Source organism: Pseudoliparis swirei, chromosome 20, assembly GCF_029220125.1.
Source record: "Pseudoliparis swirei isolate HS2019 ecotype Mariana Trench chromosome 20, NWPU_hadal_v1, whole genome shotgun sequence".
Lineage (NCBI taxonomy): Eukaryota > Metazoa > Chordata > Actinopteri > Perciformes > Liparidae > Pseudoliparis > Pseudoliparis swirei.
Window position 1 is genome coordinate 2538797 of NC_079407.1, and position 17371 is coordinate 2556167.

The window sequence follows — 17371 nt, forward strand, 5'->3', positions numbered from 1 at the left end:
TAACCCTCATTTCCTCTCCTTACCTCCATCCTTTCCTCTCCTCTCCTTTCCTCCCCCTCATTTCCTCTCCTTTCCTTTCCTCTCCTTACCTCCATCCTTTCCTCACTCTCCTCTCCTTTCCTCCCCCTACTTTCCTCATTTCCTTACACTCCTCTCCTGTCATTTCCTCACCCTCCTCTCCTTTCCTCTCCTTTCCTTTCCTCCTCTCCTCTCCTCTTCCTCCACTGTTGTCTGTTGTGTAGTTAACTGTCGCCAACATCACCAAACCAAACCCTCCTCCTGGTTACTCTCACGGTAACCATAGTAACGTCAAACACCAGCTTCAGTACCCGGTCCAGAGGTCTCCTCGGGTCCAGTAGGGGGTCCTGAACCTGATCCAGGACCAGCGTTAGACCGGCTCTTACTCGGCCTCATCGGGTTTCCAGAGCTTCCTGTCGGCGCTCTGAGGTCTCAGGTCTCAGGTCAGTTTCCTCGTCTTTATAAAGTAAATAGTTTAAAATGTCACGTTCAAGTCGACGCAGATTTTACACGTCCAGCAGCGACATTCTATTGTAGAGAGAGACGCCGCGTACGTCTCTGGTGTCGACCTGTCAATCACCTGTAGCTCCGCCCCTAAAGCATCCCCTGCTTCATGGTCTGTGTGACTAAAGGACCATAAAGTATAAATGATGACATCATGCTGTATAGAAGAAGACTGGAAACTAGAGACTGAGACATAAACTCATGTTTACAATGTTTACTGAGGGAATACATCAAGAGAAGTAGAGTCACTATATAGACTTCTATACAACCAGAGGAGCCCCCTGGTGGTCAGGAGAGAGAACGCAGGTTTAACACATGAAGCATAGACTTCTATACAACCAGAGGAGTCACCCCCTGGTGGTCAATAGAGATATTGCAGCTTTAACACATGAAGCATAGACTTCTATACAACCAGAGGAGCCCCCTGGTGGTCAGTAGAGATATTGCAGCTTTAACACATGAAGCATAGACTTCTATACAACCAGAGGAGCCCCCTGGTGGTCAGTAGAGATATTGCAACTTTAACACATGAAGCATATACTTCTATACAACCAGAGGAGTCGCCCCCTGGTGGTCAGGAGAGATATTGCAGCTTTAACACATGAAGCACAGACTTCTATACAACCAGAGGAGTCGCCCCCTGGTGGTCAGGAGAGATATTGCAGCTTTAACACATGAAGCATAGACTTCTATACACCGCCTGGCTTTAAAACCCTGGAGTTCTGAATGTGCCAGAATAAATATGGGTTTTCTTAATAAGGCAACAGGAGAGGGAACACACACATACACACACACACACACACACACACACATTCCACAGGTGAATATCAGAGCTCTGCAGCCTTTCTTGTGGCAGTGGTCAAGACGTGGCACTAATACCAATGTGCAGCTGCCAGAGAGAGAGAGAGAGAGAGAGAGAGAGAGAGAGAGAGAGAGAGAGAGAGAGAGAGAGAGAGAGAGAGAGAGAGAGAGAGAGAGAGAGAGAGAAACTATCACTGCAGCATCAGTGCTCGACTGTCTGCATGCAACTGATACAGGAGGAGGAGGAAGAGGAGGAGGGGGGGGGTGAAGAAGTTTTCGAGGGTTCTCTCTCAGCCCGTTGGACTGCACGAGCCTGAGTGAGATCTACACGTATAGGTGTGTGTGTGTCTCTAACTGGACAGGTGTGATCATTAATCACCGTTTCTCTCTCTCTCTCTCTCTCTCTCTCTCTCTCTCTCCCCCCCCCCCCCCCCTGAGGGATGGGTTCTGTGCGTCGTGCCAAGCGGTCGTAACTCTCCCGTTAACTCGTTTTCTTGCGACCTGTCCGTCACGGATCCGCTGCCTTTCTTCTTCTCCTCCCGCGGCTCCTTCCTGTTTCCTCGGCTCCGGGTCAGAGAGAGAGGGAGAGAGAGGGAGAGGGAGAGAGAGAGAGAGGGAGAGGGAGAGAGAGAGAGAGAGAGAGAGAGAGAGAGAGAGAGAGAGAGAGAGAGAGAGAGAGAGAGAGAGAGAGAGAGAGAGAGAGAGAGAGAGAGAGAGGGAGAGAGAGGGAGAGAGAGAGAGAGAGAGAGAGGCCCGGAGCGTTGGCATGGCAGCCTGGCACGAGCACACAAGACTCCCTATTGGCCCCCATCAGCCCCCCCGCTGTGCCCCGCAGGAAGATTGTGAAACCTTTATTTACTGTACATCCTCCCACAGATCACCCCACCTCCCCCCCCCCCACCTCCCTTCAGTGTTGCCTCCTGTTCATGTCTCCTGTTTAAGCTCCTTAAAACAGTCTGATTTACTTGTTGCACTCCTGCTGGGGACCTGGATCAGTGTTGACCCAACTGTCAGGAGCCAAAGACGGGAGAATGAGACTTACTGACCACCAGGGGGCGACTCCTCTGGTTGTATAGAAGTCTATGCGTCATGTGTTAAAGCTACATTCTCTCTCCTGACCACCAGGGGATGACTCCTCTGGTTGTATAGAAGTCTCTGCTTCATGTGTTAAAGCTGCATTCTCTCTACTGACCACAAGGGGGCGACTCCTCTGGTTGTATAGAAGTCTCTGCTTCATGTGTTAAAGCTGCATTCTCTCTCCTGACCAACAGGGGGCGACTCCTCTGGTTGTATAGAAGTCTATGCTTCATGTGTTAAAGCTGCATTCTCTCTCCTGACCACCAGGGGGCGACTCCTCTGGTTGTATAGAAGTCTATGCTTCATGTGTTAAAGCTGCATTCTCTCTCCTGACCACCAGGGGGCGACTCCTCTGGTTGTGTAGAAGTCTCTGCTTCATGTGTTAAAGCTACATTATCTCTACTGACCACCAGGGGGCGACTCCTCTGGTTGTGTAGAAGTCTCTGCTTCATATGTTAAAGCTGCATTCTCTCTACTGACCACCAGGGGGTGACTCCTCTAGTTGTATAAAAGTCTATATAGTGACTTCCCAGGAGGACGATGTGTTCAGTGACCTTCTGTGAACCCCAAAACGACCTCTCTGGACCTTTGTCCTCGTTTGGGTGAAAAAGTCTTCAAACCGTCAAATTCCTCCCTCCTCTTCCTCCTCTTCCTCCTCTTCCTCCCTTCAGGCCCTCACACAGGCCCTCCTCTTGGATTCATTGCACAATGATTCTTTCCAGTTCTCTCTTCTTCCTTCCTTCCCACAGTGTGCTGACACACACACTCACACACACACACTCACACACTCACACACTCACTCACACACACTCACACTCACACACTCACTCACACACACACTCACTCACACTCACTCACACACACACTCACACACAAACACTCACACACTCACACACACACTCACACTCACTCACACACTCACTCACACACTCACACTCACTCTCACACACACACTCACACACTCACACTCACTCACACTCACACACACTCACACTCACTCACTCACACACACTCACACACACTCACACTCACACACACACACTCACACACACACTCACTCACTCACACTCACACACACACACACACACCAGGGTTTTTCCTGCATAGAGAGAATTTGGGCGCGCGCCTAAGCCGTTTTCCCGAGCGCCTAAGGCAAAAAAAAGTCCGCGATGGAAAAAATAAAAACTGTGTTCATCACGTCAGCGAATATGTTCTCAATAGTATGTTTCATGTCGGCTACAGCCGAACCCTCGTTCTGTTTTGATCAATAGTAATCGAGTTCAGTGTTTCCTCTAAGTTTACAGCTTCAGGGGGGCGGGACTAGTGCCGCGAGCCATGTTGGTGCCCTAAACTTAATTTAACACTGAGGTGTGCTCACCTTTGTGCGCGCATCGCCGCTGAGCGAGGCGCGCGCCGGCATCGGAGCTCTGGCGCGCACGAGCCGAGATGACTTGTTGACCGGCAGAACGATGCGCGCATCACGGCAGAGCTTCGATGCCGGCGCGCATTGTTCTGTCGCGCGAGCCGGGAATTGTTGACGGGGGGGGGACGACGACGAAAATTACATACTGGCGGGTGGAGATTTCACCCTGTTATAATAGTACACTCAAAAAAACGATTCAAGCCCTTCTTAGAGGTGACACATTTAAATATTGTTTGATACATTTAAATAAATCAATTTCAAAAATAGATATTTATATTTAATGGGTGTAACACAAAATGTATGAATTCTTTCATTGATTCGATTTATTTAGGTTAGATGGTGTGCATATCAACTCAAAATAAATGTGTTTCATTGAGGACTACCCTTTGCGCATGCGCCAGCTGAAAATCAGTTGTTTACATGAGGTGAAGACACTTTCAGGGCTGTATGGTGGTGTAGTGGCTAGCACTGTCGCCTCACAGCCAGAGGGCCGTGGGTTCAATTCCCAGTCCGGGCCTTCCTTCTGTGTGGAGTTTGCATATTTTGTTCGTTAGTTACCTTCGCATTGAAAATGCCGGAAGGTTATGTTTTGATCGCCGTGTATTTATTTATTTATTTATTTCTTTATTTATTTGTTTGTATGCGTGTTATTCGCAAATCTCAAAAAGTATTGAACCGAATCGCATGAAATTTGGTGGGATGATTGTTTATTATCCGGGGACCAGTTGATTAGATTTTGGGATCGATCGGGTCAAAGGTCAAAGGTCATGAACAGGTCAAAATCTTTCGCAGAACTCAAAAAGTATTGAACCGAATCGCATGAAATTTGGTGGGATGATTGTTTATTATCCGGGGACCAGTTGATTAGATTTTGGGATCGATCGGGTCAAAGGTCATGAACAGGTCAAAATCTTTCGCAGAACTCAAAAAGTATTGAACCGAATCGCATGAAATTTGGTGGGATGATTGTTTATTATCCGGGGACCAGTTGATTAGATTTTGGGATCGATCGGGTCAAAGGTCAAAGGTCATGAACAGGTCAAAATCTTTCGCAAATCTCAAAAAGTATTGAACCGAATCGCATGAAATTTGGTGGGATGATTGTTTATTATCCGGGGACCAGTTGATTAGATTTTGGGATCGATCGGGTCAAAGGTCAAAGGTCATGAACAGGTCAAAATCTTTCGCAGAACTCAAAAAGTATTGAACCGAATCGCATGAAATTTGGTGGGATGATTGTTTATTATCCGGGGACCAGTTGACTAGATTTTGGGATCGATCGGGTCAAAGGTCAAAGGTCATGAACAGGTCAACATGTTCTTGAATCGCATGAAATTTGGTGGGATGATTGGTTATTATCCGGGGACCATTTGATTAGATTTTGGGATCAATCGGGTCAAAGGTCAAGGTCATGGAAAGGTCAAACTCTTTTTTTACCATAGCACGATACATTTTTGTCCAATTGGCATGCAACTAATGCCAAAATGTTCATAATTCAATGCCCAATCTTGTGATATGCGAAGGTATGCGCTCTACCGAGTGCCCATTCTAGTTTTAGATGTATTTGATACAAATGAGTTGGACTAACTTAATTAAATTTTATTGCACTGATGTGCTAAATTTGAGTTGGAGTGGCATATAATTATTGGATGGAAAACCTGCCAACAATTTAATTGAGTTCATCCAATGAGTCATTTCAACTGGAGTTGATAAGCGTGTCTTCTTGTCTGATCAATACGCAACTGTGAGGTGTGCGACATGACAGAGCGGCCAGCTGCTGATCATTCACTCAACAGCCCGACCTGCACGAATAGACGGTGCAAAAAAAAAATTGGGAGCACCGAAGACCCATTTTGACCCAGGAAAAACCCTGCACACACACACACTCACACTCACTCACACACACACACACTCACTCACACACACACACACACTCTCACACACTCACACACACACACACTCACACACTCACACACTCACACACTCACACTCACACACACTCACACTCACACACTCACTCACACACACACTCACACTCACTCACACACACACACACACTCACTCACACACTCACACACACACACACTCACACTCACTCACACTCACACACTCACTTGCCCTTGACTTTTCCCAGGGGCCCCACATTACCTTTGTACTACTGTATCCCTTTAGTTGTTCCCGTGTGTGTGTGTGTGTGTGTGTGTGTGTGTGTCAATAACCACCTGTAGCAGCTCCATGGCCACTACCCGTGGGTTTCCCCCCCCAGCACCAAGGATCAGCCCGGAACCACGAGGTTTGTTTGAACGACATGATTTATTTGTCAGCAAACAACGCACCAGCAGACCGCACACTCTGCGCCTCTGCTTTTTTTATTTTATTTTTTAATTTTTTAAATGGTTTATTTAATAAGGGACAGTGCACATTGATAAAAACATTGCAGTAAATGTGCCAGAGTTAGCCAAGAGGCTATTTTTCATCTGTAGTCCCAATGTTGCTGATGTTAAGAACAAACCTAAAAACATAAGATTGCAAATACAATCTACAGATAAAGCAAATAAAATAGGGGAGAACAATGTTAAAATGGACAGAATAAAAACATAATGTCAGAGATACAACATAAAAGCTTACAGACTAAATGTGACATACAACTGCAAACAGGTGAACGACAAGAGAAGACACGCAGGTGGAGTAAACGACCGACCAGCAAGTCAAGACATACAGAGACCGGACAACAGACAGACAACAACTGACAGACAGACAAAATGAAAGTCCAACCTGGACAGATGGAGGAGGTAGTTACAGTCTAGTGCTGACAGAGCTGGGTAGTAATGTACCATTTCTTTGTTTCTGCTTTAAAAGAGTTGAATGATTGTAGCTCTCTGATAGATCCTGGAATGTAGTTCCAGTGAACTGCTGCTTGTACTGAGAAAGCAGCATGACTAAAAGCACTTTTCCTGAGAGGGACGATACAATGCCCTCTTGCTGCACCTCTTGTGAGCCGATATCCAGTTCGTGTGGTGACAAATTGTTTGAGAGGAGGAGAGGTCAATCCATGTATGATTTTGTACATCAGACAGACGTGCACATATTTAATCAAGTTATCCCAACTAAGCAAGTTGTATTTTTTTAGAATAGGACAGTGATGAGACAGAACTTTTTTTTTATCAAGAGTTTTGAGTGTACGCTTGTATAATGACTGTAATGGTTTGAGCGTAGTGGCACTAGCATGTGACCAGGTTGTTAAACAGTAGGTGATATGGGAAATAACCATTGAATGCATGAATGTTTTAGCTGCCTCTGTTGACATGTAGTTGCGCGAGAATCGGAAATTGGATAGATTGAATTTTACCCGATTACAAACTTTTTTCACCTGTGATTTGAAAGACAGATTTGAATCAAAAAGTACTCCCAGGTACTTGTATTCAGATACAACCTTTAGCCTCTCCCCAGATACAAAAACATCCGGTTCTACACTATCAGAGTTTCTTTTGGTAAAAAACACACAGTTTTGGATATATTGAGTTGTAAACAACATTGCGTTAACCAAGTAGTCACATTAGCCATGGATGTAGTGAGTTCTTTTGCTACATCTCCCAAATTGCTGCCATGCAGATAAATGACGGTGTCATCGGCATACATTTGAATATTGGAATGAGGACAAACTGATGGCAGATCATTAATATATAAGGAAAATAATAATGGGCCCAGGACAGATCCTTGTGGGACACCTGTGGACAAGCGGAGGGCAGCGGATTGATGTTTTTGAATTTGGACAGACTGTGACCTATTAAGCAAATATGATTCCATCCATTTAAGTGTACCTGAGGAGAAGTTGTAACTGTGCAATTTGGACAAAAGAATACTATGATTTACAGTGTCAAATGCCTTCTTGAGATCAAGATACACAGCTCCAACAACACCCCCTTTGTCCAGTAGAAATTTTATTTTTTCGGTAAAGAAACAGGTGGCCGTCTCAGTGGAATAATTGGCTCTAAAGCCGAATTGCATTGGATGAAGGGCAAAGGGACTGTTTTCAAATGGCAGATCATTTGCTCAGCTACCAACTTCTCTGCAACTTTTGATATTGTAGGCAGGATACTGATTGGTCTGTAATTAGAGGGAGAAAGGCGATCTCCTTCTTTAAATACTGGAATAACAGCAGCCGACTTCCAAACACTGGGAAACATGTTCTGAGAGATTGAGAGGTTGATGATATTGCTGATGGGATTTATTAGTGTTTTGGTAAGAGTTTTGAGCATAACGGCATCCATACCAAATGTATCTTTAGTTTTGGATGGTTTAAGAAAACTGATTATTCTTGTGACGTCTGAGTGAGTGACACTTCTTATGATGAAAGTTGGCTCCAATGTATTTACTGTACAGACAGGTCTAATCTCAGGGGAGAAACATTTAGCAATGGTGGCAACAGAATCAATGAAATAGTGATTGAAAGCTTTTGCTATTTCTACTGGATTATTTGACAGTTTACCATTAATGTTAAGTTCTTGCAGCTTCCTTACTTTGTTGGGATGTCCCATTAGCTTGTGTAACTGATCCCAGACCATTTTAGTTTTACCTCTCGCTTTTCTATTACAGTCATGAAGAAATCTGCCTTAGCCTTTCTTAATTTCATTACCACTCTGTTCCTTAGCATAGCAAAATGTTGTCTGTCATGGCTCGATTTATTTTTAATTGCAGTTTTTAAGGCAGAATCCGTTCTTTCATTATTTTTAAGATATCATCATTCATCCAAGGAACAGAGTGTTTGATATGTTTGTGCCTAAATTTGCAACTGAAATCCTTCATAGTGTTCTCCAACTTATCTGAGAATGTTTTACTGTCTTCCTCGATGTCTATTCCCAACAGTAGATCATCCCAATCAATAAGTTGAAGAGTATGATGAAAGATATCTAGATTTCTTTTGGGAATTCTAAAGGATTCATCCTCCCTGACCAAAGGCCTAAACCGCTTGCTGGTTAGTTTCCTGACTACCAGAGTTAGATTGTGGTCAGAAAGTCCAGTTACCATGTTGAGAGTTTTTAAGAACTCTATCAGGCCTATTACTAAATATTAAATCAATTTGGGTCCTGGAAGAATTGGTTAGTCTTGTGGGCCCACTGACCATCTGTACAAGGTCAAAGTCATCAGTTATCCGTTTAAGATTCTTTCTAGATGATTTTTCCTCCCAGTTTATGTTAAAATCACCCATAATAATGACCTCTTTACTGAAATTACATTCTTTTAAAAGTTTCTCAAATTCCTCATAGAAACTGTTTTTGGAAGAGGGAGGTCGATAAATTACAATAAGCGTAAAAGACATTTGTGGTGATAAAATTATATGAAGACCTATACATTCCAAGTCTTTACAGACAGACCACTGGATTTCATTACACTGGATATGATCTCTCACATAGATCATGACACCACCACCCTTAGATCCTACCCTATCTCTCCTGTAAATGTTGAAACCTGGCACGGTTATTGCTGCTGATGGAGCATTTTTATGGAGCCAGGTCTCAGATAGACAAAGAAAGTCTAAATTGGAATCAAGCAAAAGATGATGGACTTGATCACTTTTAGATTGAATACTTCTTATGTTTAGATGCCCACCTAGGAGACCTTTTGGCTTAACTCTAGGATCCCACACTGTTCTTGAATGATTGACAGTTCGGAAGACAGCCCACTTCCTGTTCTTTGAGATCGCGGGATTTAGCAGTTTCTTGTTTACGTTTTGGTTAATCGTTCCAATTCCACGTTGACTACCTGAGCAGAAGTCATCGTTAGTCGAAGCAAGCCGTGGCTCAGTCAGTGCAGTGGCCGCCTCGTTTATCGGAGATGTCGAACCGCACGGTGTGTGTGTGTGTGTGTGTGTGTGTGTGTGTGTCAATAACCACCTGTAGCAGCTCCATGGCCACTACCCGTGGGTTTCCCCCCCCAGCACCAAGGATCAGCCCGGAACCACGAGGTTTGTTTGAACGACATGATTTATTTGTCAGCAAACAACGCACCAGCAGACCGCACACTCTGCGCCTCTGCTCCCTCTCCCTTCCCTCCAGCTCTGCTGCCCTTTTATACAGGCAGCATCGGCTGCTGACTGATTGCCAATCAGTCAGAGCAGCTGACTGATTGTCAACCAGCCAGCAGCCGAGGCCAGATTGGGGACAGCTGCCACACCACCTCTATTGTTCATATTTATATATATATCGTGCAACAAGTCGTTAACAGATGTTTTTGTTTAGGAATATGAAAACTATAAATCGTGTCCATATATTGTACGATAAGCACTAAAAATTGTAAAATCTTACTCAGATATACAAATATACCTCGACCTGCTTCACTCATTAACCCACTGTGACTGGCTGAACCAGTGGGGGGTGTGGCTCCATCTGAGCTCCGTGATTGGCTCCCGGAGACAGTCGGGACCTTTTTCTTCTTCCTCCTCCTCCGTCCTCGATTCCTTCGCTTGTTTCTTTCCCTCTCAATAAAACACGACTTCTTCTTCCTCATTCGAGCTCAGAAAACAATTGTGTGTGTGTGTGTGTGTGTGTCAGAGACTCAGAGGGTTGTTGAGAAGGTTCTCTGACATGGCGGTGAAGTCAGAAACCAGGTCGTCCCAGAGCTTCAGGAACAGAAGACGTGGACTAGAGGGCGTCCATTATCTCTTCTTTGACTCGACATTCAGGCGCTATCTCAGCCGGAGATAAGTCCCTCCTCCTCCTCCTCCTCCTCCTCCGACCTTCGGTTGGGACTTATCTCTCTCTTTTATCTCCCCTGGCATTGAAGGCGTGATGGAACGAGGTCGCTCCCCATCTGAGGCGTATTTATGGCTCGTTAGATTCCCGATGTGTCGGCTAGCCATTGGCCCGCCCCCCCCCCCCCCCCCCAGAGAGAGAGAAGGTTATTTATTTTCGAGTTTCCTCAATTAAAACTCGGGATGAGGCGATCACGCAGAGCGGCATCGTGGGTAGGAAGTAAGCAACGATACGACAACGTTGCTACAACAATAAGACAACAATACGACAACGTTGCTACAACAATCACATTCTTCATACTTGTTTTCTTTATTCTAATCTCAATAAATCGACGTGTCTGCAGAGTAAAGATCCTCATGAGTCTGACACGCTGTTGTGTTTAACGCCGACGGCCAATCAGCACACTCGCCTCAACGGGTCCACCAGGCAGATTTTGAGCTGTGTCACTAACCCCCCCCCCCCCCCCCACACACACACACACACACACCCCTTTCCTGTCCACCACCCAGGAGCCTGTGTCACTTCCTGTCTCATGTTCTGCTGACTTGACGTCTCTCTGTGTGTGTTTAAGGATGTGAGTGTGAGTGTGTGTGTGTGTGTGTGTGAGTGAGTGAGTGTGTGTCTCTGATGACCCCTGTGTGTCTCCTCCCCAGATGTATGGCCGCTACACCCAGGAGCTCGGGGTGTTCGCCAAAGAGGAGGCGGCCCGCCTGAGGGCCGGCGGGCCCCGGCGGTCGGTGGGCGAGCGGAGCCGGGCCCTCGACCTGCTGGAGTACGACAAGAGCCGCTGTGCCAAGTGCCGCAGTAAGTCTCACAGGTAGAGCCTGACCGGGGGAGGCTCCGCCCCCTGATCACGGGGTAACCACGGTAACCCCCCTCAAGGTGGGTCAGGGTGAGTCCTGCACCGGGACTGGATGAGTCCCGGTCCGAAGGCTGGTGGACCTTATTAAATCATCTTCATCACTTCTATATTTAGATTAAATCATCTTCATCACTTCTATATTTAGATTAAATCATCTTCATCACTTCTATATTTAAATTAAATCATCTTCATCACATCTATATTTAGATTAAGTCATCTTCATCACTTCTATATTTAGATTAAATCATCTTCATCACTTCTATATTTAGATTAAATCATCTTCATCACTTCTATATTTAGATTAAATCATCTTCATCACATCGTTTGTGGGTCATATTTTAAGTCGGGCTTCTGGCTTTCAAATTAAAGAATATCTGTTTCATCATATCGGCAGTTTTTTTGTTCCCTGTAACGATTTTAATAGTTTCTAGTTTCAACATCTTTCATCGAACTCGTAGTTTTCTGAGACATTTTCAAGGTGAGGGACACGTATATGTGTGTGTACATATATATATATATGTGTGTGTGTATATATATATATATGTGTGTGTGTATATATATAAATATATGTGTGTGTGTGTATATTGATTGATTGATTGATTGATTGATTGATTGACACACACACATATATAAATATATGTGTGTGTGTGTGTGTGTGTATATATATATATGTGTGTGTGTGTGTATATATATAAATATATGTGTGTGTGTGTGTGTGTATATATATATATGTGTGTGTGTGTGTATATATATATTAGTGCTGTGAAAAATAACGCGTTAATTCAATTACAGGTTTAACGAGTTTTTTTTTTTTAACGCATTTAACGCATGCGCAGAATGAGCTTCCAATCCGTCTATTGTTGGTTGTCGGGACGAAAAAAAGTCACTTGCAAAATGAGCTTCCAATGCACCACTTCAATCTGAACTCTGTCTGCTCTCATGCAGACGGTCTGTTCATCGGTAATGATCCTTCCGCAGGTTCACCTCCGGAAACCTTGTTACGACTTTTACTTCCTGTAGATCAGGGTCTCAACACGTCGATCGCGACCTGCCAGTCGATCGCGGCGTAGTGTCGGTAGATCGCATGACATTAAAGAGATTGGCCCGCCCCCTGACATGTTCTCTAGAGCACGTCTTTGTTCTTTTATTAAACTAAACGTGTTGTTGATCGTATCTCCACAGCAGCATGTCATTTCTGTCTCTTCGCGTTGCGTTAACACTTATCGATCTCCGTCTCGCGCGCCACAGAGCTCCGTGCGCGCATCGGGACCGAGCAAAAAAAAAGTCACTTGTCAATCTGTCCACCTGTCCGGGCCGGTGAGGTTTCAGCTTTGCAGCGGTGTCCCCGCCGTCCCTTTCATCACGGCCCAGTTCATGAAGAAAACCCACACAGTCAGTTTGCCTCAGCAGCTGCTAGAGGAAGACTAGAGGCCTTTAGATTGTATCATGGTGGAGTTAATGGTTGACAAAAGAGAAAAAATGCTCTGTTTAACCCTCCTGTTACCTTTACATTTACTAACATATTTTACCCTCGGGTCAATTTGACCCCAGCAATTAAAACCTCCAGAAAATTATTAGAATTAATATTGCTTCCCAAGTTTAAGTGTGAGGTACTTTATGTTTGTTTGTTGACTACCTAAATAGCCCTTTAAATAAATAAAAAAGTTGATATTTCTTATATGTTTGACACAGTGAAAAACAGCCTGGGGTCAAATTGACCCCAAAGAACACCGACATTAAACATTGAATGGGGTCAAATTGACCCGAAAGGTAACAGGAGGGTTAAACATTCTGTTTAGGATGAAGATGTATTAATGTTCCATATGGAAGAAAACTGCTAAATAACTGCTGAGTTGCAGCACCATTGTATAGAAGAATGTATAAATGTATATATCCGTCTTTTGTCATAAATCTCTATGTTCTCACAAAATATACCGAGAATATCGGTAATATGTGATTAATCATGATTAATCCACAAAAACCTGTGATTAACCAGATTAAAATTTTTAATCGTTTCACAGCCCTAATATATATATATATATGTGTGTGTGTGTGTGTGTGTGTGTGTGTGCGTGTGTGTGTGTGTGTGTGGACATCGGAGCTCTAACTCCTGCTCTTCACCTCCTGCTCACCTGAATCACCTTCAGCACTTCCTCCCGTTTCTCCCCTGTTCTGTGTAAAGGGAGCGCCCTCTGCTGGTGAGAGGGGCTCACTGCACCCGGCTCCAATGGATGTGTGTGTGTGTGTGTGTGTGGGGGTGTGTGTGTGTGTTCCACTGTCATCTCAGTGATGCGCTCTGCTGTTGCTTCACTGGCAGCTGATGAGTCAGCCGCTTTCTCCTCTTCCTCCTCTTCCTCCTTCTCCCCCTTTTTGAGGATCAGGACAGCAAAACAACAGGAATTGAATTGATTTGTCCCTCAGCAGGTTTCAAGTAGAGGAGGTTTACACTGCAGCACACACACACACACACACACTCCTTCATGCCGCTGAGGGTTAGGACTGCCACTGTTTCTCCTTTCCACACACACACATACACACACACACACACACACACATACACACACACACAATCTCAATCACAGTTGTCGTCCCGTTATATCGGCACAATCTCACTTTATTATTTGCTCACCCTCGAACTGTTTTGTTGCGTGAGAGTTATACTCTTACACACACACATACACACACACACACACATAGACACACCTACACACACAAACTTAATTTGCCGGCGTATAATGATGCTGGATCTCCAGCCTGTTGTCGGCACACACTCTGGCCCTGAAAGAGCTGTCATGCCTTCAGCTGAGTGTGTGTGTGTATGTATATGTGTGTGTGTGTGTGTGTGTATATATGTGTGTGTGTGTGTGTATATATTGATCGAATGCCGGTACGCCTCCTCCAGGCATTTTCTTTGTACGCGGAGAAATTTAATGACGTCTTGGACAACACGTAGCGCCTCTGTTGTTGTTGTTGTTGTTGTTGTTGGCGGGCAGCCTTCAGCTGGCACCGCGGAGCCCGTTAAAATAAGAATATATTCTCCTCTATGTATTGTGATTCTTGAGAGGTGCACGCATCAAGGCGAGAGGCTCCGCTTTAGGACTCTAAATTATTCTCTGAATATTTTAGCGAAAGTCAACAAATAAACAAACAAACAAAAGTATCTTCACTTTACTCCTGGTTCATTGTCTTCATCATAATATGAAACCTCTCCTCCTCCTTCACACCAGCTCCTCTGGGGCACCGGCTGCCCGGCTGATGGGGAGTTGTAGTTTGTTACCCAGAGACTTCTATACAACCAGAGGAGTCGCCCCCTGCTGGTCAGGAGAGAGAATGCAGCTTTAACACATGAAGCATAGACTTCTATACAACCAGAGGAGTCGCCCCCTGGTGGTCAGGAGAGAGAATGAAGCAGAGACTTCTATACAACCAGAGGAGTCGCCCCCTGGTGGTCAGGAGAGAGAATGCAGCTTTAACATATGAAGCAGAGACTTCTCTACAACCAGAGGAGTCGCCCCTGGTGGTCAGGAGAGAGAATGCAGCTTTAACACATGAAGCAGAGACTTCTATACAACCAGAGGAGTCGCCCCCTGGTGGTCAGGAGAGAGAATGCAGCATTAACACATGAAAGATGTATATTAACTTCACTTCCTGTTCCCTCTTCCACCTCCAGAGGTCTCTGACGGGTCAGCAGCTCGGACTCTGCAGTGCTGGAGCCCATTATTTATATATATATTTATATATATATATATATTTATTTATATATATATATTAACACCTTTTAGGATTTATTTTCCTTAGTTTATTCGCTTTTAACTGGAGACTTTTAGAGTCAAACTATTCCCTCTTCGTGTATCACTCCCCTGCGAGGCGTCGTCACCTTTGACCTTTCCCTTTGTGGAAAAGCTGAGTGGACCTTTTGTCGTTGTAGGAACTGGACATTAGATTTATAATCTGGATCCCCTGACCATTTAAAAACGCAGAGGGTGATGGCGGTGCGTTCATGCCCAGGAGGTGATGCTGTGAAGGCGCTTCGCCTGCAGTTTCCTCCGCTTAGTGTCAGCTGCTGCACTTCCTGCTTTAAACACCAGGGGGCGACGATGTACAAAACCTGTGTACAATTGTATTAAACCTGCAACTCTGATTTAAAGGGATTGTACTGCAAAACATTAGCCAATAAAAGAGAGATTATATAATCCATAGCAAGCAATCTTAAGGATGAAAATACCACAGAAGACATACATATATATTTTTACCCTTTTCATGCCTGTAATTTAAATTAAACCGCTGTAAAACGTCTGAAAACGAGACAACTGGAGCTGCAATAGCAAAGTAACAGTAGAATGATGAAGTAAAGTCCTTAAATGAATGTACAATAGTCTCTTCCAATGCTATGAAATCCTTTCTTATGACCACTTTGTGTCCCGTTGTGTCACATTATTGAGTATTTTTTGTGGATATATGAAGGAAAACCACAAAGTGCAAAACATTCTGTCCTCATGAGAGAAACACAAATAACATAAAATAATCCTTTATTATTCCCGCAGTGGGACATTTATGGCTTTACAGCAGCAAGAAGAACCGATCCAAACGAGTATCATAAGGGAGCCATAACAACCGTTCCACACAGGAGGCGTAGAATCCATAACGACTGATCATAAATCATATTTACAGACATAATAACGTTTATTAAACAGGTTTCACTGTGACGCCTGTTGTTGCGTCCTCTGGCCAGCAGGGGGCAGCGCTGAGCTTCATAGGAGCTTCGGGAGGAGAGAGTGTGTGTGTGTGTGTGTGTGTCTCTCTCTCTCTCTTTCTGTGTGTGTGTGAGTGTGTGTGTCTCTCTCTGTATATGTGTGTGTTCTCTCTCTCTTTTTCTTCCCCCTGTTTCTCTGTTTCTCTGTTTCTCTGTTTGTAATTCAACTTTTTAAATTGTTCTCATCAATTTATCTAACAAGTGTGTGTGTGTTCTTCTAAAGGAAAACATGTGTGTGTGTGTGTCATCGCTCTCTTTCTCTGTGTGTGTGTGTGTGTGTATGTGTCACCTCCAGGTTTTGTTAAATAGCTCAATGTGAATGGACATAGAAATTCAGCTGCTGTCGCCCTGCTGATGACACACACACACGTACACACACATACACACACACACGTACACACACACACACACACGTACACACACACACACACGTACACACACACACACATACACACACACACACACACACACACACACACACACACACACAGCGTTTCGCTTCAACAGGTGTGATGTCAGCAGCAGCTCAGCATGTTGCCATGGTGACCAGCAGTTGCTCCCATGCTCACTTCTTCTTTCTCTTTACTTTCCTTTTTCTTTCCTCGTCTCCTTTCCTTTATTTACGCCTCCTTGTCTTACCTCCTCTGCTTCACAGTCTCACTCCTCCCTCCCTCTCTCTCTCCCTCCTCCCTCCCTCTCCCCCCTCTCTCTCTCTCTCTCTCTCTCACCTGTGGCTTGAAACATTATACGTTTTCTAAATTACATCTTTTATAGCGTGTGTCGTTAAGTGCAGTCAAACCTGGCAACCGAAGTCCCAACACACACACACACACACACATACCTGCTGTGTGTGTGTGTGTGTGTGTGACACCACACGCATGACTGTGTGTGGTGTATTCAGACGTCATTCACATGTAGCTACCAGCCAAGTCCAGGAAGTAACACACACACACAGACACACACACATACACACACACGCACACACACATACACACAGACACACACACACCCTGTTGATGATGAGTGGATCTGAGGGAGACAGGAGATGGGGGGGGGGGGACTTTTACTTCAATATATCAAGTAACCAAGGAGACGGGGCCACTGATCAATACTTGATTCAGGGCCACTCGAGCAGATTGTTATGAAGGACACACACACACACACACACACACACTTAAAGA

At 44.6% G+C, this 17371-nt stretch overlaps 1 protein-coding gene across 5 annotated transcripts in view; it reads left to right on the forward strand.

Moving 5' to 3' along the window:
- The window catches only part of LOC130211077 (chloride channel protein 2-like), an 89001-nt gene that overhangs the window by 13963 nt on the left and 57667 nt on the right, over positions 1–17371 (forward strand). For all 5 annotated transcript variants that reach the window (XM_056441678.1, XM_056441679.1, XM_056441681.1 and 2 more), the window contains exon 2: positions 11229–11379. In XM_056441678.1, coding sequence (XP_056297653.1) covers positions 11229–11379 — 151 coding nt within the window. The remainder of the gene's footprint in view (positions 1–11228; positions 11380–17371) is intronic.